Source organism: Fulmarus glacialis, unplaced genomic scaffold (genome assembly GCF_000690835.1).
Source record: "Fulmarus glacialis isolate BGI_N327 unplaced genomic scaffold, ASM69083v1 scaffold176, whole genome shotgun sequence".
Taxonomy (NCBI): Eukaryota; Metazoa; Chordata; class Aves; order Procellariiformes; family Procellariidae; genus Fulmarus; species Fulmarus glacialis.
This window is the reverse complement of record NW_009219788.1, coordinates 3,255-28,888: the sequence shown is the minus strand read 5'-3', so window position 1 is coordinate 28,888 and position 25,634 is coordinate 3,255. Positions and strand designations below refer to the sequence as shown.

Sequence of the window (25,634 nt, the reverse complement as noted above, 5' to 3'; positions counted from 1 at the left end):
GGGGTTGCTTCTTCTCTTGGAAATTCCGGTTTTATTCAAAATATTCCTCTCCTTCCTTGCTTCTTCCTCCTTTCTGTGCGTCTTCTTTGGAGCAACCCCTCTCCAGCGTTCCTTCCATCCCACTGCCATGATGCTGCCTTTATTCCTGGTCGAATTACTGAAGCCTTTCCTCCTCCCCGCAGCATTCAGGCGTCCCAGCGCAGGGTTTACCCCAGGCTTCCCATTGCGTAGGCCTCTGTACTGCTGCCAGACGATACTTGCAGTATATGCTGCGGGTGATTCTCTCAGCCTCTGGAATGAATTATTTTATTGCTGCCAGCTTGTCAGAGAAATCAGCTTGAAAGCTGAGCCAGAGAGCAGTCCTGGGAGCGACCAATTCAAAGTGGAAGCAAGTCACCATCGAGCAAAATAAATAGGGGAATGCATCAGCGGGATAATATGAGCACTGTTTTATAAGAGAATTTCAAAAGAACCAATTAGGCTTCAATAGGGAACCAGGTCTTATATTTAAAGCTCGTAAATGTACAAATCATGATATTCTAATTAAGCGTTGTTGTTTCCCAGGTTTTGTTTTTTAAGGGTATAGTTTTCTGTTTAACTGCCGTTCTTGTAAAGATTTGGCATGGTCTGGGACATTTTTCTCTTCTTGGTTACCTCACAAGGAATTTGCATTCCCGTTCTGTGCCTGCGCTTTGGTGTGCGTGCTGCCACTGAAAAGGCTGTGAGCCATAAATAAAAGAACAATATGACCACAAGTACCCCCTGCAGAGGAAGAAGAAAGACATGAGTAAAATAATATGCCAGAGAAAATCGTAGACCAGATAATTTATCCGCCCCTAATTATTTCTGGGCCAGAATGAGGTATTTCAAATAGTAAGAAAACAGCTCTCTCGTTTTTTTCCTAGTGATTTCAAATCATTGGCCTATTACAATTTGATTCAATTTTAGTTGGCTGTTTGTCAAGAAAAAAATCACCGAAGGTCACTTACGAGCACCGCAGAATCGACTGCATATACGTTTCTGAAACAGAAAGACTATTTTTTCATGCGTTTCTGACACTTTCACCCATTCAGACTCCTACGTCTCGAAAGAAAACACATCTCAGGTGTCACATTAATCTGGTTGGTATGAGATTATGGCTTGCAAATTGCTGATTTTGGATATGGATGCCTGGTCCATTTAAACGACTTCAGCATAAATAGTAATAATAGACTACAGTGGCGCAGTCTTTCAGAAGAGGAGACAAAAAGCTGTGCTTGTTAAAACAAAAAGATACCTCAGAAGCAGGAAAATTAATATTATTAATGAAAACAGAAGGAATTATTAGGAATGTTTTCACACGATAGAGTTCCTCATTCAGGATGTATTACTGTGGGGACTTTACCGAGGGGTCTTACCGAATCTTTTTTCCTGACGCGTCTGCAGCACTGTGAACATTCCTCCGCTACAACCTATGATGTATTTGTAACATTTGCATGTAATCTGTCAGGCAGGGCCTCTGCTACAGAGCGTGGGAGTTTCGGGCCCGTGGGATTTGGGAGGCTACAGATGCAGAAATTGAAGTCAGTCAGATTTGTGGCATAGAGAGGGGTTTCCCCGGTGTTAGAAGAAGTAAAGAGTAAGCCCTGAGTGCGCTGCAATCTGGCTGCACGCAGGCTATTCTCACAAGGTTTCCGTTTTCAAGGTTTGGATGCGTTTTGGCATCGGAGTTCTCCTTTTAAGCTGATCCTCCGCAATTTTTCAAGGTTCACCCACAAGTCATAATTACCCTAGAGGATAACAGCACATGGATGCAATGAAATGCATTCATAAAAGTGCTTGTTTTTGCATTGATGGGGCTCTAACTGCTTGTTATCTCTGAGCATGATTTAGAGGGGCATAAATGTAGCATCTCAGCCTTACACATTCATAACTCCTTCCATCAAAAAATCTCGAAGCATTTTACACACAGATGTAACCGGATAATATGTCCTGTTGTCTGTGTGGCATCTCCAACATCGGTTATCATCATTCTAAACCATATGCCAGGGTCTAGAGTATTCCCTGAAGTATTTTACATGGGAGGAATACATGTAAATAGAATATCTGGCAATCTATGAATGGCTCACAGGATTTTAATCAACTGCACAGTTTTAAAATTGGCATTTAAATCCCTCTCACATCTGTTGTTTAAAATAGCCAACAGCGTGTGGGATACATTCAGTATGCAATATTCATATGAGTATGTTAATAATAGTATACATTATCACAGTAAAAAATAAGGTGTGTAACTGCAGTGCTCGTTAGCATAAGTATTTAGAGGTTTTGGAGAAAGCACTGTTTAATGGTAAAAAAAAAAATATTTTCCCCACACAGATAACACTGTATTTTGAAGAGAGGACTTAAACGTTCCCATTTGCGCCCTTGATGCACACTGTGGCTTCCAGTGCTCTCCAAGAGCAGTCCTTACGGGGTAACTTGCATAGAAGGCTAATAAACTGCACCTGCTTTAGCTTCTAAATATCAAAGAAGGTGAAATACTTCTTGGAAAAAGTTGTTTATGGATTGTCTAGGCAAGGTCATAGGTGACAGCTAACTCTGGTTAGGTGTTTGCTAGCTCTGGTGCATTGACAAGCACTGAATTCCAATTGCAGCCTTAGTCTGTCTTTCAATGCACTTGTATGGTCTCTGTGCCTTTGTTCCCTACCTGCAAAACAGTATTACTCATGCAGACTCTCTGCCACTCTTTCTTCATCTCAGTGAACCCTTTAAAAGAGGTTCAAGGTATGAAGTGCGCTAACATGGGGTGCCTCGCGTCTCTGACTGTAGAGGGTTCTGAGTGCTGGGGAGAGCCGTACCCTCGCTCTCCAAAAAATGCAGTAACTGTGCGACTGAGCACCCAAAAGCTGTTGAATTCTACCTAAAATAATCTTGGGTTTCACGTGTTTTCTTAGGCAGCTTCTGTCTCTGATCCTTTCTGGTCCTACGCTGGTTGTTGTTCTCATACACTGCTGGTTATGTATGTGCTAGGACAGGCATTTTTAAAAAAAAATTACAAGGCAATTTAATTCCATCCCACAGGAATGACTGTACTACACTAGTCATTGTTTTGAAGTATGTTTTAGAAATTTGTAATGACAGCATTGGGATTATATAGTTAATTGTGGAGCAACCATTTTTACAATTTGTGTTTTACCCCACATGGAAAGCTATCATTTACTCCAAGTAATTAGGTTGGGTTTAATTTTGGCGAGACATAGGCCCATATTATCCCATGTAATATACTGTAATCCTCACGTTAGGTGGGGTGCCAAATATTCCGTTTGTTTTGGGAGCCAACAAAATTGCCACTTGTCCAGAGTTGTTCTTGGACAGAATTGTGAAAGTGGTAACATTTTGCTACTTAAACCAGTTTATTATTAGTCTGACAATCATCCAGAGATATATGTATCATTCGTTGAAGATTATGTAGAAGGTGTATGGCAATTCACAGATAAAATTATGTATTTAACAGCATACAGGGGCAATGTTGAAAGGCTTGACATCATCAGACACTGAGGCTACTTTCTGTCTTTCATGATTGGACCCCAAAATCTCAATTTCTTTAGCTTCTTGTCATGCTATAAAGTATAGTGGTCAGAGAGATTACACCACTGCCATATTGCTATTACACTACTGCATATCAGTTTGTTAATAGAAGATAAATCTAAGTTAAAAAAAGAAAAAGCAAGCTAAAATTTGTTTTTCCTCTCTACCCTTTCAAATGCTTTTTCTGTACTTTCTCTCTTAGTGGTTTGCCTGTCCTTTAGAAAGTCCGTTTAACAAAAGATATTTGAGTACATAGTTATAGACTGGTGGCTGTTGAGGGGCTGACAGCCGCAAATGACATTTTTTTTTAAATCCATATTTATTGCATATATGGACCGTTTTCTGAAATACTTCTCTTTACTTCTGAAATCTGAGAGGAAGGATTCCCTAACAACATTTTGTCCTTACTGAATATAACTAACATCTTAGACACTGAGATTTTTATATGTTCTGTAATAAAAACTGTCAGCCTCTGTTGATGTCTTAGCACACAACATTTTGTGCCTTACTGAATATAACTAACATCTTAGACACTGAGATTTTTATATGTTCTGTAATGTCCAATTAAAAACTGTCAGCCTCTGTTGATTTCTTAGCACTGTTACCACTTATAGGTGCTGTTATTTCTTGAAATCAAAGTTAAAACATAATAGGCCAATGGTGGATCTTGATGAGGTGTGATTTTTCGCCTCAAGCAAACACACATGGGGCTCACTTTGCCCATTAAAGATGTTAAGCAGCAGTCCTCTCTGAGAGTTTGCTTCACTTGGTAGTTGTTCTACTGCATAGGATGTTTCATTTTCTTCCATAGGAGATATTTTTACTTTTCTACCAGAAGATTATGAAATATGTAAGCCCATAAAGAATGTTTCAGTAATTTTCATACTGGTGTTGAAGAAACAGCTGGATCCACATTCCTGTCTGTAAAGTCCAGTATTGCAATTCCCAGTTCATCATGATGGATTGGGTAATTCCACACTAAGGAATTAACTCAGTGTTTGGAAGGGACAGGATTGTACGATTGATTATTTTTGTTTGATTATAAATGCCATCCAAAAATAATTCCTGTACTCAGTCACTGACATATATGACCTCTCTTTCCTTCCAACCCCTCTGGAAATTTCTTTGTGCTGGCTATTTTGACCATGTGAACGTTCAGGGAGATAGAACATGTATCAATTATGTTCCTACACATCTCGGTGAAGGAAATAATAAACATCGATCAGTGCTACTAGGAAGCGGAGTGATAGAGGTATAACTTTATGGGGAACAGCAGCTGCGCAGTGGTTAAAATAGAAGGCTGAGAGCCAGGTCTTATCAGTTCATCCTTGGCTCTGCTGTAATCTTCTTATCATTAACCTTGCATTAGTCCTTTCAGTGGCATGCCTCCCTCCCCCAACCCTAAGCAATTTAGGATTGTGGAAGATGGAATTTTGGCCTATGTTCTTGGGTGGAGTGTTCATACCACCTCGCTTTTGGCACCCACTGTACGTGGCTGAGGCCCCCTCCATCATCTCTTTTGCAGTCAGGAAAGAGAGGTAGATGTCAACCTGACCTTCTTTTCGTTCTCACTCCTAACTTGGGCACTAGAGTTAGGTTTCTAAAGTAAGGACTATTTCAACACCTTTATTTGTCAGATAAGTAAAATCACATAATTATTCCCAATGTTTATAAACTTACTGTAAGTAACTAATAACTTATTATGATAAATAATAAATGCAATAAAATAAAATCGTTATAAATTCAGATAGGCTGATTGGTGTTATAAATGAAGCTTTGCTTCTCAACTCTATAAAACTACAAGACCCCCATCATTCCCCCACCAGGCCAAAATGGGTGGATGCTAAAAAATATGGTTTTTGAGGAACCTTAATACGTGTGACATCCAGTCCGTGCCAGCACTACCCAGGCAGTAAATTCTTTAAACAGGGTCTGTCTTTTGTGATGTGTGTGAACAATGTCTAATATACTGGGAACCTGTCTCTAAGAAATCCTTGATTCTATCATGGTGCAAGTAATAATTAAAAAAATACTGGGAAATATTATCAATTTATTCAAGGTCTGGAACAGCTGAATGGTAATTTTGGTGCTACTATTTCATGCGCAGAAAGTGCTGGTGACAGGGCAGAAGCCTAACCACTCGCCTTGTTCTCTGATTTCATCTCCCTTTCATCCTCTCCAGTAGTAGATCAAGAATATAACCGCAGACTGGTGCCTGTGGTGCAGAGCTCTCGGGGCTGCTGTCTGTGCGTGCTGGAACATGCTGATAAAAAAAGTAACCTCAACAACAACAAAAGAAGGAAGAATTGTTTTCTTGCCCCCTATGGAATGGAGACCTAAAGGCAGGCGGGAGGTCCTGGTGTCTGGAGGAGTCGGCATGGCGGAAGGCCTCTGGTTGCCTTTGTAATGTAATTGTTATAATGGTAGGCCAGGGAATTGCAGTGGTTCAGTGAAAAGCTTCAGCCGTTTCTCCTTGTGGTTCTTTGTGTGGTTACAGCAGGAGCTGGAGCATCTCTATGTGCAGATGTGCCACGACTGAGAATGGGTCTCAGATGGCTTTGTGAGCTCTGTGGGTAGCGATAGACCACAAGGAGCAAGGGAAGAACTGAACCTTCAGGAAAGCTTCTCCCTCCACAGCTTTATGGAAAGCGGTTGGGGAAGGAAGGGGAGAAAAAGTTATAAAGTAGGTGCAGATCTGAACCAGACACAGAGTCATGGGGACAAAGAAGGGAAGGAGAGAGATGAACATGGTGTGCACAGATCTCATACTGCATGGACTCAGAAGAGCTCCATGCAGAAGCTCAGAAGAGCTCCAAAGTTCCTCTGTATAGATATAGCCAATAGAGATTTTTTTTTAGTGGTCTTCAAGGACCGCTTTTTCATTAACATCCTTTTCTGTTGTGCTTTTTCATTCTTATCAATCACTAAAGCTCTCTTTTGGAACTAGATGACCCAACTTCGGCAAATGGATTTGTAAAATCTCTAGTTCAGCCATAGTTAGACCATTATAATTTTAAATATTCCAAAGAGTGAGGCTGGAAAGCTGCCTAGCGGAAAAGGACCTGGGGGTGCTGGTTGACAGCTGGCTGAACATGAGCCAGCAGTGTGCCCGGGTGGCCAAGAAGGCCAACGGCATCCTGGCCTGTATCAGAACTAGTGTGGCCAGCAGGAGGAGGGAGGTGATCGTGCCCCTGTACTCGGCCCTGGTGAGGCCGCACCTCGAATCCTGTGTTCAGTTTTGGGCCCCTCACTACAAGAAGGACACTGAGGTGCTGGAACGTGTCCAGAGAAGGGCAACGAAGCTGGTGAAGGGTCCGGAGCACAAGTCTGATGAGAAGCGGCTGAGGGAACTGGGACTGTTTAGCCTGGAGAAGAGGAGGCTGAGGGGAGACCTCATCGCGCTCTACAACTACCTGAAAGGAGGTTGTAGCGAGGTGGAGGTTGGTCTCTTCTCCCAAGTAACAAGCGATAGGACGAGAGGAAATGGCTTCAAGTTGCACCAGGGCAGGTTGAGATTGGACATTAGGAAAGATTTCTTCACTGAAAGGGTTATGAAGCATTGGAACAGGCTGCCCAGGGAAGTGGTGGAGTCACCATCCCTGGAGGTATTTAAAAGATGTGTAGATGTGGCACTTAGAGACACGGTTTAGTGGGACTTGGTAGTGTTAGGTTTATGACTGGACTCGATGATCTTAGAGGTCTTTTCCGACCTAAATGATTCTATGATTCTATGAAATAGAACTTCTTTCTCTTCTTCTGGGTAACTATTCCATAGTCTAGCAGATGCCCCTCTTGGGAAGCTTTCACATATGTTCAATTTAAATACTTTCATTTTCTATCTCATTATTTGTGCGTTAATCCCTTTATATGCCTAAAATACCCCACTTTTCCGGAGTTCCATCTCTCCACCTTATACATTTACCTCTCTAAGGAAATATGTGATCCCTTTCCATACCAAAGTTTTTTAATCAAGCCCTAACCACAGCATTCTTTAGTGGTCTGCAAGAGTACAGAGCAGGGATATGTCTATGTTGGGCTCCCAGCAGAGATTGCAGTATTAAGAAGGAATTGGTGGTAAAAGAGTTCGCTCAGGTGCTGGTAGCAGCTTATGCACAGCAGTGCTAGATCCTCTGTGGGCTGCTAAAGCACTCCAAAGAAATAGGACTGGTTTGCTTGTGCTGTTGGAGCTAGATTGGTATCAGCCCATAAAATAAACTGGCTCTGATACGTCTATGCTACCCCATAGTCCTTCCTTTTTTCATTCTGTCGAAGGGAGTTACGTCGTCTTTGGTCTTAAAGCAGGCGCTTCTGATACATGTTCACCTGTGTGTTGAAATGTGGGATGCAGCAATAACCACCAATTAAGAGCTTTGTCATCTACAGGTAATAGAATAGGCCTGTACATCATCATGACTTAAAAATGTGAGTTACTGATCTAGCTAGGGTCAGAAGTCTTGTTTCTTCACTCCCCAGCCAGGGCTTTGGTCTGTAGACTGTGGAACCTCTCCAATGTTTCAGGAGGCAGGTGGGCTGCAGACGTTTCTTTTGCAAAGCATCCTGCTTACAGAAGGATTCCCAGTGCTGGGGCTGAAGTGAAATCCATGAAAATTTTTGCATGGAAATTCTCATGAAAATGTCCAGAGCTGAAAATACCAAAAAAGCCACTAACACAAACATTTTTTATTTTTATTTTCAGGAAATTCCAGTATCAATACCTCTGGTTATTTTTGGCCCAACTGGAGTCAAAGGCAGTAGGCAGTAAAGTCTTCAGTACAGAGGCAAATTCTGCCAGTAACCTTTTAGTTTGTGTTGGTTTTGTTGGGGTTTTTTTTGAGAAAAGTAGAGTGTTCCTTGGCTATGCTCTCCCCTGAGTAGGTTTCTTCTTTTTCATCTTGAGGGGTTTTATTTGGCTGGGCCCAAGGAGAGGGGTTTCCTCCATGAGATCTTTTTTGTTCTGTCCAAATATTCCTGATCCCTTTGCTTTCACTGTGCCCTTCCAAATAAATTCTAAACAGATTTCCTGTCTTTTCAAAGCATCAGCACCATTAATACAGTAGGTCACACTGTTAATACAGTAGGCAGGGTAAAGAATGGTGAGCATGAGATGAAGGGTTGATGAAGGAACTTTGAAAAACATTCAAAATAGTATCTAAGATCTACACCAGGTTTGTGTTAGTGGGATGAGTTCATTGGAGTTTTGTCCTGTCTGCCTCTGGCAGAAAGGAGGGTTCAGGGAGGAGACTTGCTAAATTAGACCTCAATGATGGGAGGAAATTCAGAATTAGTCAAGGTGACAACTTTGCATCCTAATCTTTTTCATGATTTCAAATCAGCCTTGGGATTCATCTATGGATCATCAGTCCCAAGGGTCCTGACGACATAATTCAGACCTCGCAAAACCACGACACAAGCTGAAAAATCACAAGATCTCAAAAATGAGTGTTTTGTTCCTTTTCCTCCAAGCTTTTAGGGTATGTTTGTGTAGAGTTCTTTGCAATCACAGTTATTCAATAACACAAAAAAAATTAGATTCTCAAGTAGTCACTTGCCAGGATCAAGGTCTTCCAGAAATATCCCAAATATCACAAGATGAGCAATAAAATCCTGGCAGGTAGGAGTGGTAGCTTTCAGATGGAAATCATGTGCTAGCCAGTAGGTTGGGATGTGTTTCCCTGGCCATTGGGGGTTAATACCAGCTGAAATTCTAGTGAAACCTGGAGTGTTAATCCACGTTAAGGAGATCTGGGGAAAGCAAGTGCTTTAATCCCTTCAAACACAGTGATAAAGTTGTTACTGCCTGCCTACATATATACCTCATGGACCATTCATCTGGGCATCAGATGAACCAGTTGGGATAGCAGAAGACTCCCTAAAACAAAGTAAAGAATGATCTTTCCCTTGTGTTTCCCCTTAAATTCCAGTAAGTATTACAGGAAATCCTGAATTTATCTGAGATAAACAGCAGAGTCCTACTTTTTCAGATTGTACTTACTTTCACATGTGTTTATCTTCTATCTACTGCACCATCAGGACTACCGAAAAATAAGTCCAATCACTTCCTGGTCTAAGTTTATGGTGTGTTCCCACCCCTCAGTTTTACTGGTTAGGCTCAGCAGAACAAATTCTGATTTAACTCCTAGGAAGGCTCAAGATCCACCTCCCACAAGCAACTTGTGTTTTGTCACTCACTAGACATCTGCAGCAGCGAAGGACATCTTTTCCGACCTATGATGTGCAAATATGATGTGCAAATATGACGCATCTGGGTAAACGCGAGAGTCAGCTCTTAAAGCTGGAGTTCAGAGAGATCTCTTTCATTCATCCATGGGAGAAGGCCTCATTATAATTGTTCAAGCCTGACTGGATTACATCACTTTCCCCCTCATTTCACTCCCTCCCCACTCGCCTCCCTCCTTTTATTTACACCCCTTGTTCGGCGGCAGCGTTGAGCGGGGGCTGCCTTAATGATGCATGCTGATCGCTTCATTCCCCGTTGCTCCCCCATCGCCTCCCCGAGTGCTTTGAAGTGTGCTCAGGTCTCAGGCTCCAGTTCAGAGGTCACTTTGTTTATTTATGCAAAGCTGGCTCATCTGTGAAATGGGGCTTTCAAGGCCTCTGACATCAAAGACTCCAAAGCTGGTCCCATCAAGTCAGAGCAGGGACGGGCCTTGCATTATAACAAATTAAAGCAACTCTGTGAATCATAGAGAAATATTACGGCTAGATTTTTGCTTCAAAAATTGGGCCGTTGTTTTGACTCGTGGTTGGATGCTCAGCACGTAGTATTGGCCTGAAAACCAGTCATACCCGTTCGGCTAAAAGACGAAGCCTTCATGGAGAGTCTGTGGGTAAATAAAATTTGATCCTGGCTTGGTAACAGTCTGTGAATATTTCCCATCAGTTTCTCTCAGAGCCGGACTGTTATGCAGAATTTTCCATTTGTTTTAACTTTTAAGAGGGAATGGAACAATTCTGCTATGGTAATAAACAGTAACTATACCCCGCTTATGTGGCACTCTTTGTCCCATAGGATCCCCAAAGTGCTTTGTCAATTGATGGAGTTACGTACAGAAATCCCTTTTCTGCAGAAATCCAGCCTGATTTGGGACAGGGGTAGACCAAAAAGACACATGGCAGGCAATATGCATAGATCGTCGTCCTTTCTGGGGTGAGAAAGGGCAATTTGGCCCATGACGTCAGCACCGATAATTGGGGCCCCATACACGCAGACGTGTCAAGTCTCACGCAAAACCGATCCCATGACTGCCCCTTTCAGCCCCACCACACACTTCCCCAGCACAGCACCAGCATCTCAGTCCTGTGGCATCTCAGATCTAGAAGCCGGCTTGGAACCACATCCTGAAGCAAGAGAGAGGCCATGCTGGAGAGCAGCTGGGGGTCACTGGGATGACATTCCTGAACAACGGGCTGATGCCTGTGGAACCATCCTGGCCCTGTCTTGTATGGCCAGGTGCAGTGTTTGCAGGGGAAGGGGCTACATGAGTTTGTCCGTGTCTCCAAGGCTATCACCTGACATGATATCGGAGCCTTCCACTTCAGGTTTCTCGACCAGCCAGCATGCTTTGTAACACCATGGAACGAAATTGTACAGTGAGGACACCTAAATCATGCATATGTTTTCTTAGCCTCAGATACTCATGACATAAAATTAGTCAGTGATTATTTTTCAAGGCAGGTTTTCCACTTTGTCTTCCAACTGGCTGCTCTCCTAAGCCTGTGATACTGTCCAAGAAGTCCAGTACAGGATGACCTTCCAATATAGGTCACAGAAAAGGGAGCTTGTAGGAAACTTCAGCAGCTCATCCTTCTTAGCGCTGCCTCTTGCGGTAATCTGCTGGCAGCAAAGCTGGCAATGCTGCATAGCTGGTCCCTGCTGCCCTTCGGCTGCAGGCTGATTTTTTTGTATGTACTTATCACCCTGACCTGCCTGCCCCTGTGGGAGGTGACAAGAGCGTGAGTAAGCACTCGGCTTATTAGGTCATTTTTGAATATAGCTAAGACTCATGTGATTTCTGCTACTAACTCGTCGCTTTGTAAGCTGCTCATACATATCTGAATGTGGCTCGTTTTTTCAGGTCCACTCTCTGGCTAATAAGAATATTGCCAGGCCAGTTGCATTTGTAAAGCTTGGGGTGAAATGCAAACAGCAGGTCTTCAGATCTGGCACTATTAACCAGGTTTCAGACTGCAGGTTTGGGCTGAACCAGGTGCCTCTGCAGGAAATTTGGCTTTGCTTTCAGCATCATAGATCCCTCCCTAGGAGTGAGCAGGCTGACCAAAGTGTGTTTGTGGTACAGAAAGATATCCATCCTTGCTAGCACAGGGACTAGAACAACTGCAAAAGTGTTTCCCTACCCTAGGAAACCACTTGATATTAAAATTAAAAAAAATAAGAAAGTTCTTCAAACCAGGGAGAGAGAGATTCTTTCCATGCAGCCGCAGTACTAACTTTGGATGGGGCGGGTGGAAATCAAATCTTGGTGATACCTGAATTAGACAGGGCTCTTCCATCCTAAGGGTGTTCCTGAGATATGTGTCTCCCACAGTGCTGTTCCACTTCATGTAATAATAAGCTCTTTTCTGGCTCTCTGAGACCACAGTTCAGAGCTTAAGACACTCACCCAAGCAAGAGGGGAGGTTCAAATCCCTCTCTGAATGCAGCAGAAGAGGGACTTGACCCTGGGTCACTCACACCCCAGGTTAACGCTTTGTCATTAGATCACTGGCTGTTCTGCTGCCTCACTCACACTTTTAAGTTTGACTGGAGATTCCTGAGCTTCAGGGAATCTTCCCAAAATGAGTTTCATCCAATTTCTGGATTTCCTGAATCAGCTTTTTTCCTACAGTTCTCAAGCGTGAATTTGTTCAGATACAGTCACGCTGAAGGTAGGAACCCAATTCACTGCACGTTGCGGCTGGAATGGAGACTGCTGGAACATCCCTCACCCAGCGTGCAGCTCTGGGGATGGGAAGGAGTAGTTTTGCTCTACATGAGTTTCCATGTTGATGACATTTCCCCACCACCACCGAGACTTCTCCTATGTGGTGTTGTTAACGTTACCACATTCCTAAGTGAAACCGGTTCCAGTGGATCGAAAACAGCATGTCTAAATGCATGCAGTTATTTATTTCAGTCTTGCTCCTCCGCCAAATTATCTATTTCATAGGCTCAGCATGATGGCATTAGTTATCCTGAAATCTCCCCCCCAAAATGATTTTTTCTGGGTTTGGTAGGTTACTCCGCAGGTTTGCGATTTAGCAGGATAACAACCGAAGAAGCGTCTTCAAAGGATCAAACAGATTCAGAGCAATTTTACTTACATCAAAAGCTTGGCAGCACGTCAAGAGGTGTTGAGAACACCAGTCAGTCCTTGTGTGTAGGCAGGAGGAGCGCACATGGGCTGACATACTGTAACATGAGGCAGGAGGCAAGGGAGGATATACTGCTCTTTGTACATCAGGCTGAGTAGGATTAAGATATAATTGACAGAACATCGCCACTTAAACGTCTTAACCGCTTTTAAGATATTCGGCAGTTAACAATGGGCAGGAATCCTATGTCTCTGACCACAGTTTTTCTTTCTTCTCCGTTACTCAATACGCTTCTCTAATTGTGCTAAGGGATTTACTAAGTCCTCTGTCAGAGAGCATCCAAGATTTCATTCGTAGCACTACTGATACTTATGTGAAAAACTGTACAAGTGCCAGAAGATAATCGATTCAATATTTTGACTGAAAGGAGACAATCTGTCATATGCAAGCCATCATATATAATGGGTATATTTGTATTCCCTGCATTCGGTTTGCCAAGGCAGTAAAAACACAGTTGTAAAACGCAGCACATGGGTTACTCGTCTCCTCTGTAACCCAGGCTGCGGGCCAGCCTCGGCGGAGCCTGGACGGTACGTTTGCACTCAGGGCACCGCGCGAGAGCTGGCGTTTCCTGAGGGTGACTGTGCTTCACGCTGCTTCCCTGTGGTTTGGGCTGGGAGCTGGCTGGAGCCCCCGGGAAAGCTTCCTGGTTTCCAGCGACGGACGGAGGGCGAGGGGGAGGTGGGAAGGGGCAGTCGGCTGGAGTGAGCTGCCGAAGTAAGAGCCCGGCGTGCTGCTGCCCTGAAAGTTTTCTTTTCCTTTCGAAGCGACAGCTGCACATACCTCCGGGGGAAACTGTGCCGAAGTAACCACAAGGAGAAGGGAAAAATCTGTCAGGGGCGAGGGGGGACAAACCCATATGGCATTGCAGCCTCTCTGCTTAAGGGACAGCGGCAAACGAGATCGGAGCATGTGTCGGCATAAAATGCGCCATGCTGAGGAGACGGGATGATTTTCCAAAATAGCGGAAACTGGGGTGAGGATGGGGTTAAACACACGTTCTTCTCGCACAAAGACTGCACACCAGTTTACGCACCAAGCACTGTTTAAGCACAACCTAACTTCTAAAACAACTGTAAAGAGCAGCTCTACTATTTGTACATTTTGGGGGGCCATGCTCTTGTATAAGCTGAGATAAGTTTTTCCTCTCTGCCACAGAGATTACAGCAAGAAATTTCCTCTCCTTTCTTCATGAGACCTTTTTCTTATGGGTTTTAGGAGTTGGGCGTTTGGAGGGATTCATTCCTTAGGTCAGATGTTTCCACTTCTCTTGATTGTTATTTTTTACACCATTGCGGAGCAGTTTCTCAGCAAGGTGAACTTTTTCCCAGCCTTCACCTGACCTATCTCTGAAAATCAAACTTCACACACTTCGGTGCACTTTAGCTAGGAGCTGAGTAGTTCTCGATCAAGATCTTCACCTCAGATCCAGCTGCTGTATGGGGCTGTGCCACCTGTAGAGCACAGAAGTAGCCTTGGAAGAGCCATACTTTGCTGTGCCGTCACCTGTAGGTACCCAAAGTCCCTCAGTTGCACCTCCCTCCTGGTGTGACGCATTGCTGTAAGAGGATGCTCTGAGCTGAGCGCTTGCGCAGTAGAGGTCGGGCTGTTACTGGAGGAGGTAAAAACTTCACATCTGGACACTGCAGAGGTGTGAGGCCACCAGCACCACCCGGGTTGCAGAAGGAGGCTCAGGGCACTCTCCTGCTCCATCGGCCCTGGTGAAGACCTTGTAGGTGGCTGTATCACAGCGGCAATTTGAGGTGGGGGCTGCTGGAGATATGGGGGGTTCACCTTGCAGTGATTTCTATTTCTCCTATCAGTACAGGGCACAGAGTTGAGACCTTGATGCTGCTCTGTGGTGGTGGTATAGGCAATTAGAGTGATAAGGGACAAAGTGGTGTGTTGTCGATACAGGTGGATGGGTGGTCTTAGTTAAAAAAAAAAAAATCCACAAACAGCTTTTCAATTCAATATTGCTTTCTCCAGCCATAGCTTTGCATTTAGCATCCCTTGAGGGCTCATTTAACCTCAGACCTGCTTGCTTTCCTATTTTGTATGGAAGCTGAAAAGCGAATTAGTGGCCCTAATTCCACTGCTTGTGCTCTGTGTGACTGATCACATAAGTCTTCCCCCACCTCCTAGGTTTAATTATCTGTAATTTTGATTTATACCATTATTTGCATAGAAGGTACAACGGATCAGCTCCTCCTAGGGAACAGCAACCTGTAAACATAAACAAAGAGGCTTTTGTCAGCTATTAATGGAAACATTGATTAATCTCCCATTGGTTTGGTAGCCTGCCGAAAAGCTCATAAAGCAGCAAACTAAATTGTTCATTAAACTGGCCAGGCTGTGAGTGCCAGGATGTGGATGCCAAATGTATGTTGAGTGTGTTTCAGCTGCATGGTGCCTCCAGGAGGAAATGCAAACTCTTGTTATCGTACTGCTATGCTGCAGGAGACCTTCTTAACATCTTCCCTTTCCTTTGCAGATGATGCCAGCTCAGGAAAGGACAGCCAGGTACCTGAAGGCTCCAATGGAGAATATGAAGATCATTCTGGGAAGCAATGGGGTAAGGAGCAGTGTATGTTTTTTGGTTTTCCTCCATTCTTGGTTCGGTGCTGTTCACGCAGCACATTTCTCAGTTGCTGAAGGAAAGGAAAGACAGAGCGACTGGAGTGAGTTCTCCCTACAGATGGTCAAATAATAAACAGAGCGTCAGCTGAACATGTCGGTGTGAATGGATCCCATCCAAGGGTCCTTCTGCGAAATGCAGCCCGTGGTCTGCGCTAGGGCCCCCTGCCATATACCCCAGCATGGTTCTCCCTTGCATTTGTTTTTCTGGGCAGTGACTTCCTTTTGCATGTGCAGCTATTATAGCTTTCATAGACTCTTTATAAAAGGCATATTGACTTTTACAGCAATATTTCCAAAAGCCTTCAGTGCCAACATAGCACTGCTCCCACTGAGGGCAAATGGGAGGTCTGACTTCACTTCAGGAGAATTAGTATTAGGCCAAAGCTGAGTATTTTTTAAAATTACCCTCTCTTTTAGACACCTGCATGAACTTCTCTAAGCCCTGGACTGTTCAAGCATAGGATTTTGATGCTCTTGCACAGCTTTGGGGAACTGCTAAATCTCACTTGGAACAGGTTCTGAATCATCGCAAGACTTGCAGGTCCAAAGTTTGGTCCAAGCACTCCTTGAAGGACCATAAGTTGTCAGGCTGATGCCAAACAGCTTTTGGCCATTACTGACAGGAGTGCAATGTGAGTTTATGACCTCGAGGGATGAAGCATAGCATTTCCATTTTGCTCTTGCAATACATCCGTCCTTTTAATTTTATAATACAGAGATGGCTTTGTACCACATTCGTGTCCAGGGAGTAACCTCACAGCAATGGTAGGGGTGGAACCTGTCAAGCTGTCACCATATGAGTCCCCACCACTTGAGCTGAGGCCAATTTTCTTCAGGAGCTGGCAAACATGGGACATGGTGTGCTGCGCTGTGGTCCAGTCCACACCTGGAGGAGGCAGTGCCATAATAGGTTTGAATTACAGATTCATCCGAGACTGAGTTTGATCTGGGAGAGGAAGGTAACCTCCACTCATTCTGGAAAAGGATGACAACATTTTAGAACTAGAGGAAGGGTGGCTTAGATAAACTACGGGTCAGGAGCCCTTCAGGAGGGGTTTAGCAGCTAGCAAGAAAAGCTGCCATCTCTCCACTCTTCATTACCCTGGTGGAGATAGGAGCAGACATTGAATGCCATGGCAGATGTGCTGCTGTAGAACTAGGGGATGATGGATCAATACAACAATAATATTATGAAAAAAGATGTAAGCACTACTAAAATTATTAGGCATTAACAATCTCATATCAGATTGTGTCTTACTCTGTGCTGCCCTGGCCCAGTCCTTTGTGCTGCAGAGTGTTCCTGCACCTCTGCTTTTTCCCCTTTCCTTCCCTCCTGTCTCATCTCCCCAAGCAGGGAAATGGCTGGGGCAGGCCACACACACCCCCAAGCCCTTTCCATCCAGCAGCGTTCACCAGCAAAGTGCTGGTATGAGCTGGTCTGCAGGAAGGGTCAGTGTGTGTCTGCAGGTTTCTGGAGGATAACGGGTGAAGGAGCAGTTTGTGTTTGCAGAGTCCTGGGCCCTAGAGAAGTGGGAGAGGAGAAAGCTCCACTTTGCTTTCCAGCTACCATCATGGAGTGGTATTGCTGGAGAGAGATTCTGCCGCCATCAAGAGCAGGGAGCTGATGTGGGGAAAGATAGATACCCCATCCACATCTTCCCACAACTGACTGAGCTCTTATCCAAAAGTCTTGAAAGTATTTCAATACTTAGTTGTATCATGGCACTTTTTTGTATAAGTATCATGAAAGCTTGAAGCGGTACTGACCGTCACTATGTGGAGATAATTGTCGTGGATCGCAGCAGACTACGTGTTTTAGCTAACCACCTCACTTTGTATGAGCAACGTCTGACAGGAGCCTGTGGGACTGATCCATGCACCTCAAGGTGTCCCACAGGGAGAGGAGACCACTGAATTCTTTCCCAGGTCTTTGTGCCGACAGCCTTCTGTTTCATTTAATTTTCATTAGCTTAAATAAATCTTCATGGTAAACAGCATTTCAGCAAGGAACCCGTATACAACACTGTCTCTTTGTCCCCATCCACTTGTGTTTTCCCTTGCTCTTGTGTGTGGCATAATTTATACTGTACAAATGTGCGGTTCATGTTTATGAAGCAAATGCCAAGTGATGTGGAGGAGAACAAGCATGTGAAGTATAAATAACACAGAGACACTTTGAAATGGCCTTTGCTGGCACTCCAACAAGCAAAACTTCTGTAAATGGTACAGATTTGGGGACAGACATTTACTAGCACCAACTCAAAAGAGACTTTTTCTGCCTCTCTCTCACACTGCTGCTTCTCCCTTTTTCTCTTTTGTGCTTGCTGGGTCTCTTTTTCTTTCTTATGTGTGTCTCTCTCTCTTTCTCCTTTTTTGTTAACTGGCTTTTCTAAACTTGTCCAATTCAGGCTTTTGTCAAGGAAACATTCAGGACTGTGTAAATGGGATCTGGTTTCAGCATATTGCACACAGGCTGGAGTAGCTTTTGAGACCACATAATCACTTAACCTTCTTTAAACAGAAGAAGAAAGAAGACAGAAAGAGCCAAAGAAGTTTAGCTTTACCTGTAGTTTGGTATGTATCTGGGCAACAATGTACGAGGAGTGAATGCAAAACTCCAGGCAGATGGGAGTCACAGTGGGAGGAAAACCAGAAATGTTTTAGGCTTGCTTTTTTGGGAGGAAAGAGAGTTTCTGTCTTGCAATGCCCTTACTGAGCAGGGACACCACCAAGTCCTTCTGAAATATTGCTGTGGAAGCAGGGAAGAGGTAGGGGAAGGTGAGAGCTTAGAGTCACTCACTTGACTCTTCACTCTGCACGGGCAGCATGACTGTCCTGTCTCCAACCTGCTCTTTGATATGTTAGTCCCAGCCCAGGAATCCCATCCGGCGAGGATCTACCCCTACCTGGACCTGCAGTTCCTGGTCTCGGAGTAAATTACTGCCATATTAGAGGATAACTGTTTTCACGGCTGGGTCTTAACCTCTCCATGCACCTTGCAGACATTTACTCAATTTCCACAATGACAGCCCTTATCAGCACGTCTCCCTCAGCTCAGACTTAAACTTCTACATGTCATTGCTCACAACGTGCAGCTCTGACAGGGTTAATTGTCTCTCTGGGAGGGTGATTGTTTTTGCTGGGAGGGGGCCTCCTCTTGCAGCAGACCACCAAGGGAATACCCAGCAATTTACGCACCACAACCTGTGGAGTGGGTTAGTATGTCACACTTGCTGCTCAGCTGTCACGGCAAGGACTTTCAGTGCCGGAGTTGCTCCAGTTCATTAGATTACACATGAAAGCCTCTGTATGGAGAGTAAAGCATTTCTGAGCAAGAGTTTGAAATAACACGAAAGGGCTGGGACCCGAAATGACAGCCAAGGGGGGCAAGGGAAGGCTGCGGAGGCAGATGGTTTCCCCTACAGAAAAGGACTCTGAAGAGAGGGGTATGCCAAAGGGTGTCTTCTTCTGAGAGGGAGGGATGTTGGGCAAGGCTGCAGGGGGGTGAGGACTAAGGGATATGTTCACAGACCTCGGAGGGCAATGGCTGCCGTTCCCCAGTGCTTGGAGAGAGGAAGCTGCAGACCAGCGTCCTCCATCCAGCAAAGCTCTGCTATAATGCGCATCCCAGAGCTTCTGGCCCTCAGCCCTGAGCCGTCCTGTAGCTAACTTCTCTGATACATGAAGCACAATGTTCTCAGCTTGCTTTGGTGTCTTATCTGCTACTGAGGTTGTGGCTTACCAGTTGCTGTTGGTGAAGGCTAGTGGCTGATGGGCATAATTCAACCCAGTGTGCCACAGAGCAGGCCACTCATTACCTCTTTCTCTTATTTCCCAAGAAAAGGATCCAGAAGGATTTGCCAGGGGAGTGCATAAATGCAGGGTGACTGCCCATTGGGGCTGAAGAGTAAGGTCATGGTAAGCAAGAAATAGGGTTCAAAAGCAGGGGGAGAAACCTGTGGTGGAAACGCTGAATGGACTCAGAGGAGAAACTGGCTTTGCCAAAGTAAAAAAAAGAAGACAGGTTAATTTGGCAGGAGTATTTTGGATGTAGGGGGAGAGTGCCAAGTGGGAGTCAGAAGTGGTGTTAATCTCAGCAGGAGACTGCAGTTTGAAGTGCCCCTGGACTGGCATTGCATAATTAAAGTAACTGTGAGAAATCTGTAACTTCTTTTGAATTCTTCATTACAGGGTACTATTAGACAAGCTTTTGCCTTGCAATAGATCATGTTCTATTGCTTCAACTGTCTTAAAAATTTTTGCAAAGATCCTTTTCTTTCTATTGATTGGTTAGACCAACTAATGACTTTACAGGAAAACTCTCTGCAATGTCAGTAAAGCTACTAGGGTGTAAAGGGTGCCATTCCCTCTGGAATTCTGACATAATCTGAATTAAAGTTAGGCGCAGTCGAGGGTATAAGTTTCAGATTTTGCCAGGTGGGGACCTTGCATTTCTCTAGTGTTCTTGTCACTGCGATTAGAAATATTGGTGATTTCCTTGCTAAGACAAGGTGACTATCTTAATCCATGATTCTGTCCACCAGCAGCTCTTGCTTCAGCTCCTCCATTTTTGGGATGGACTGGCATGGGGTATCTTCTAATAACAAACTCAAGGCTTTTTTATTGGGTCTTTCCATTTGTTTGTTTGCTTCTTTGGGCCTTTCAGCGTGAATGCTTCATAAATTAATGTTGAATGAATTGCATTCATGTAAGTTCAGATCAATGTACAAAAGTCTGGCACACTTCTAAGACTTTCCTACGTACTGAAAAGATGTTGACTCTTCTTAAGTCCCATTAAAGCCAGTGAGAACTAAGGGGCAAAACATCTTCAGAAAATGAAGCTTCAAGTGACCAGCAAAAGATTGAGGAAATGGTCAACCTGACAGGAGTCGGAGGTTTTCACTTTGGTCTTGGCTAAGGGCTTGCATTTGCGGCATGGAATATGGTAACAATTGTAATGCGATAGCCTTCAGCTACAATAGTGTGATTTTGGTATTATTTTGTGAGATGGTTGCCTTATGGACACTGAGAAATTCCAGGGTTGTGCTATGCAGAAGGCTAATGCGGTGGCCATAGCAGTCCATTAGACATTCAAATGCATGAGGCTGGATGATGTTTCCTTTCTAAGGAAATCAGTTTGAGCTGATATGAGAGTGAGTGATACACTGGTACGTATGGGGCTGCCGGGTGCCTCTCAAGCAAATTTGGCCATAACACTTGACAGCAGTACACTTCTTTGCAAGCCCTTTGCTCACCACGGTCAATTTTTCGTGCCTTTTGCAGCTCGGCCCAGGTTCACGCAGCCTGCCAAGATGAGACGGAGAGTGATCGCCCGTCCTGTCGGCAGCTCCATCCGCCTGAAGTGCGTGGCCAGCGGGAACCCACGGCCTGACATCACGTGGCTGAAGGACAATAAGCCCCTCACACCCCAAGAGATTGGGGAGAACAAGAAGAAGAAGTGGACGCTGAACCTGAAGAATCTGAAGCCAGAGGATAGTGGGAAATACACCTGCCGAGTGTTTAACAAAGTTGGAGAAATCAATGCAACGTATAAAGTTGAAGTAATCCGTAAGTGCAGCCTCGGGGACGGAAAGGCAGGGAAGGAGCTTTGAGAAGGGGGCTGGCTGACTAAAGAGAGCGTGATAACAAGTGTGCAGTGCCGATAGCTGGACACAGAAATGGAGAAGTGTTAAAAACATCAGCAGAGACAGAGAAAACATTACTGAAACTCTAGAATAAACCTAACACCTGGGCAAGACAGAGTAGTAACAGTACAATTTAGTAGCTGAAACGAGGAGAGATGCTTGGGAAACAGTCATCCCTGAGGGCACCTGCATGGTAAAAGTTCACCATTGCCCAGTTCAATCTTACATTACCAACAGAGTCAATTTAGGGACAGACTGAAAACTAACTGAGAAAGCCCTTTCATGTACCATAGAGGAGGGGTGGAAATATTTAAGATGGCCCAGATTACTCTATCAGAGTGGTAATAGGGTGAAACCAATCAATTGAAAATTTAGTCTAGATAGTTGTAATAGGAGGCCCATTTCATTAGAGAAGTCTCCCAAGGGAATTAGCAGAAATCTTATGACTACAGTGATTAGCCAGACAAGGCTTGAGGGGCAGATTTAAAAAAAACATTTGGCCATCTGAAGGTTCAGGTGGGTACCAATGAGATACTTTAAAAAAAAAAAAAAATCATCCCACTAGGGTCCTGTCTGTATCTTTAGTTGCCTACATAGCTTTAAAGATTCAACCCTTAGAAGATGAGCTGTGGGGGATTACCCTGCATTGTGGTGGGGTAGAGTAAATTGCTCTTCTTATTATCTAGCTGTTCTGATTCTTGGTCTTTAATCTCCTGTTTCCCCTATTATTACTGAAGATAATGATACTCAAATCCTACCTAAATCTACCAGAGAAGATCTTTTATTCTTAAATCATTGTGCTTTGTGTATGACATCATCGTAAGTTGTCATGGAAATGATTACAGAGCAGCCAACTCAAGAAAGTGGAGAAGATGAGCTGAGTGGAGGGAAGATTGAATAGCCTTCATTAATGAGGAGCAGGGGCATGGAGGGCTATTTCCAGCCACATGGAAAGCATGTTGTTTGTCTGTCTGTGCATACATTTTAGCATGAGAAAGTTTATCCCAGTGTGAAAGATTGTTCTTAAAGGTAAAGATCTGTTCTCTGATAAGTCCTTTCTCTAGAATCACAGGAATTAAAAGCACATGTGGGGAGATCTGTTGGGTTCCAAAGGCACAAACCTGCTGGACATCTGGGATTGATAAAGATACAGCTGTGTGGAGACAGTAAAAACATGTGTTTACACTAAAACCAGGAGCAGAGACAGGGAAATGAATCAAGCCCCATCCTAATGGCAGCTGTGGCATTTTCACTTCATCAAAACCAGACAGCACCAGGAACAAACCCCTTTCTGTGTCCCTGTTTATCTTGGTTTTTATCAACTTAAAGATGTATGTAGCCTTTGTTTTCATTAGCTTTTGTTGGCTAGGAGTGAAAACAGTAACCAAAGCTGGAACCAGAGTCAAGGAGATAAGGGCATTAAGCAGTTTTCAGATATCTTTCTATTTTTAACATCATTCTGTGGAGCATTACAGGTTTTATTCAATTTCCTCCTTTTTTCCCCCCCCCGAGCCTCCACTCCTAAGTCCTGCTTTTCTAAGTCTCAGTCTCCCCAGCTGTGATTCCCACTTGTAGTCCCAAGGCAAAACCTATAGAGACCACTGTGGTATTTTTGTTTCCCAAGCACATCTTTAGAGCCCTCATTATTGAAAGTATCCTGAGTTTTTGAAAGAGGGTCCATTGTTCCTTCCTCTCACCCCAAAGCCAGTGCTGGTGGGAGCTGTTTTGTTACATGCTCAATCCAACAGAGTTTGCCGTCAAAAGCGGTTGATGATTGCCAGCAGTTACCACCCACTGTGATACCATAATTTCTCTCTGTGCCTAGGATAGAGGTTTGCAGTACCTCCTTGTCTGGAAACTGTGACTGATTTCTCTGATGCTAGCACTAAAAAAAATCCAAACATTCCTCCGAATGAGGGATATATTTTTCCTTTGACTTTTCGTGGTGTTGACACAGCCTAAGGCTTACGATCATGCTGGAAAGGATGGTCTTGTGAACCTCTTGTGTTTGATTTCCTTTCCTACCATTTTGTTTTCTTCATCAGCTGAGACTTGAAGCAAAAAATTCTCTGAGAAAGGAAAGATTTTGTTATTGGCTAGAAAAGCAAAAGCCTTCTGAGCTCTTCCTCCACAAAAATTTGCTCCATAGTGAGTATGGGGATGATTAGACTGAAGAAAGAAATAATAAAAGCAGGGATGTGAGAATGAAGTGAACATCTTCCTCACCGGTAATGCCTGTGGTCTCAGCTCCTCCAGCAGTGGATGACATGGCATGGGATGGCTTCCAGTAGAGTTTGGTCCCCATGGGCAGCTACCAGGCCCAGTACCAGAGATGACAGATATCTCCTGAAGGACTCCCAGACAAAAGATGAGACAATATCCACAGCCTGCCATTAGTCCATGAAAGAAGGGGCCTTTTCCCATCCTTTTGTCTGTCCTTAGGGAACATTTGGGAAGACCAAAGGAGAAGGAACATGTCTCAGCCTGCCCCTCACTGTCCCCAAACTGGGGGTAGCCATAGTGCTTCTGGTGTGGACTCTCAATAGGTACGTACTTGTAAATAATCTGGTAAAAAACTGAGGTTGTGTCTGAGAATGCATGAGATTCTGTCACATTCACCTGTAAATTGCACCCTACCAGACACGGTGGTAAGAGACACAGCATCACAGAATCACAGAATGGCTGAGGTTGGAAGGGACCTCTGGAAGTCATCCGGTCCAACCCCCCCTGTGCAAGCCAGGTCACCTAGATCTGGTTGCCCAGGACCGTGTCCAGACAGCTTTTGAATATCACCAAGGATGGAGATGCCACAATCTCTCTGGGCAACCTGTGCCAGTGCTCAGTCACCCTCACGGAAGAAAAGTTTCCTGATGTTGAGAGGGACCCTCCTGTGTTTCAGTTTGGGCCCGTTGCCTCTGGTCCTGTCTCTGGGCACCACTGAAAAAAGCCTGACTTCATCTTCTTTACACCCTCCCTCCAGATATTTATAAGCATTGATAGGACATCATCAGGGTCAATATCGAGTGAACATTTAATCCACTTCATTTGTGTTCAGACCTGTACTATTGCCCAAATTTAATTCTTAAATGGGTTTTGGCCTTTTTGGCTAGTATCAGGCCATTTATCTTCCTCTGGTCAAGACTCAAGAAAGATCACTGCAGCCTCTGACCCTGTAGGTCAAGGTACATCATTAAGATCCCATTATTTTGGGATATGGTCCCTGAGACATGGGATAAGTGGGAGTACAAGGAAGGATGGCCCCTGTTGTCATCTCATAGCTGCAGCATACAGCAAGGGAATGGGGAAATTCAGCAGTCCAGACTGGACTTACAATACTTGCCAAGGAGCAGAAAGATCAGGTCTGACTTGTGTGGTGCCGAGTAATACCACCGCAAACGGGGTATCCAGATATAAATGCTTCATGAGTGACCTGAGAAAACAGAAACACAGCAAAGACAGCAAAACCTTCTATAGGAGATTCTTAGGACCCTGTTTTCTAGCAGTTAGAAGGATTGTTCAGTGTACAGAAGAGAAGGCTGAAGAAAATCTTCCAAAATATAAGGGCTAAGAGGGAGAGCAAACTTCTCTCCAGGTCTGATGCAGATAGAGTACCTAACTTCCGTGTTAGAAACAGGAAGATTCAGGTTGAGCATGAGAAAAGACTTGCTAAGCCTCAAACAATGGAGAGACTGGAGAGCATCTACCATTAGAGGCTTTGGCAGAGGCTGGGCAAATTTATATCAGGAGAGGTTTGCAGAAATCTCAGCCTGCCTTGGGGCAGGGAGTTGGACCAGACAATTATTTTGCATCCCTCCTACGCCTTTTTCCGATGTTTCTGCAATCACAAGTTAATGGGATTGGCAAACACCTTTTTCCATGGAGCTCCCTGTGTTTTTGTGCAGAGAGGACGAGGTCCAAGCCCATCCTGACAGGGACGCACCCCGTCAACACGACGGTAGACTACGGCGGGACCACATCCTTCCAGTGCAAAGTCCGCAGCGATGTCAAACCCGTCATCCAGTGGCTGAAAAGGGTGGAGTACGGCACAGAGAGCAAGTACAACTCAACCATCGACGTTGGGGGACAGAAGTTCGTTGTGCTGCCCACGGGGGAGGTTTGGTCCCGTCCCGATGGTTCCTATCTGAACAAATTGATGATTACTCGAGCCAGGGAAGAGGATGCAGGGATGTACATTTGCCTAGGGGCAAACACCATGGGCTACAGCTTTCGCAGCGCTTTTCTCACAGTCCTGCCAGGTGAGTTATGCCTTTTTTTCCCCCATCTGAACCAATAGTCTGCATCATGGTATTTATTAACACAACTGCTGACGTCCGTCGGGCTCCATGGCCCTCTGTGATGCTGTGCTGATTTAGGCTGGCCCAGTTCTGA

General features: G+C 44.5%; 1 protein-coding gene across 1 annotated transcript in view; it reads left to right on the top strand.

The window, feature by feature from the left end:
* The window catches only part of FGFRL1 (fibroblast growth factor receptor-like 1), a 93,061-nt gene that overhangs the window by 64,173 nt on the left and 3,254 nt on the right, over positions 1-25,634 (top strand). The window contains exons 3-5 of the mRNA XM_009580479.1: positions 15,455-15,535; positions 20,884-21,168; positions 25,148-25,501. Of these exons, the coding sequence (XP_009578774.1) occupies positions 15,455-15,535; positions 20,884-21,168; positions 25,148-25,501 (720 nt within the window). The remainder of the gene's footprint in view (positions 1-15,454; positions 15,536-20,883; positions 21,169-25,147; positions 25,502-25,634) is intronic.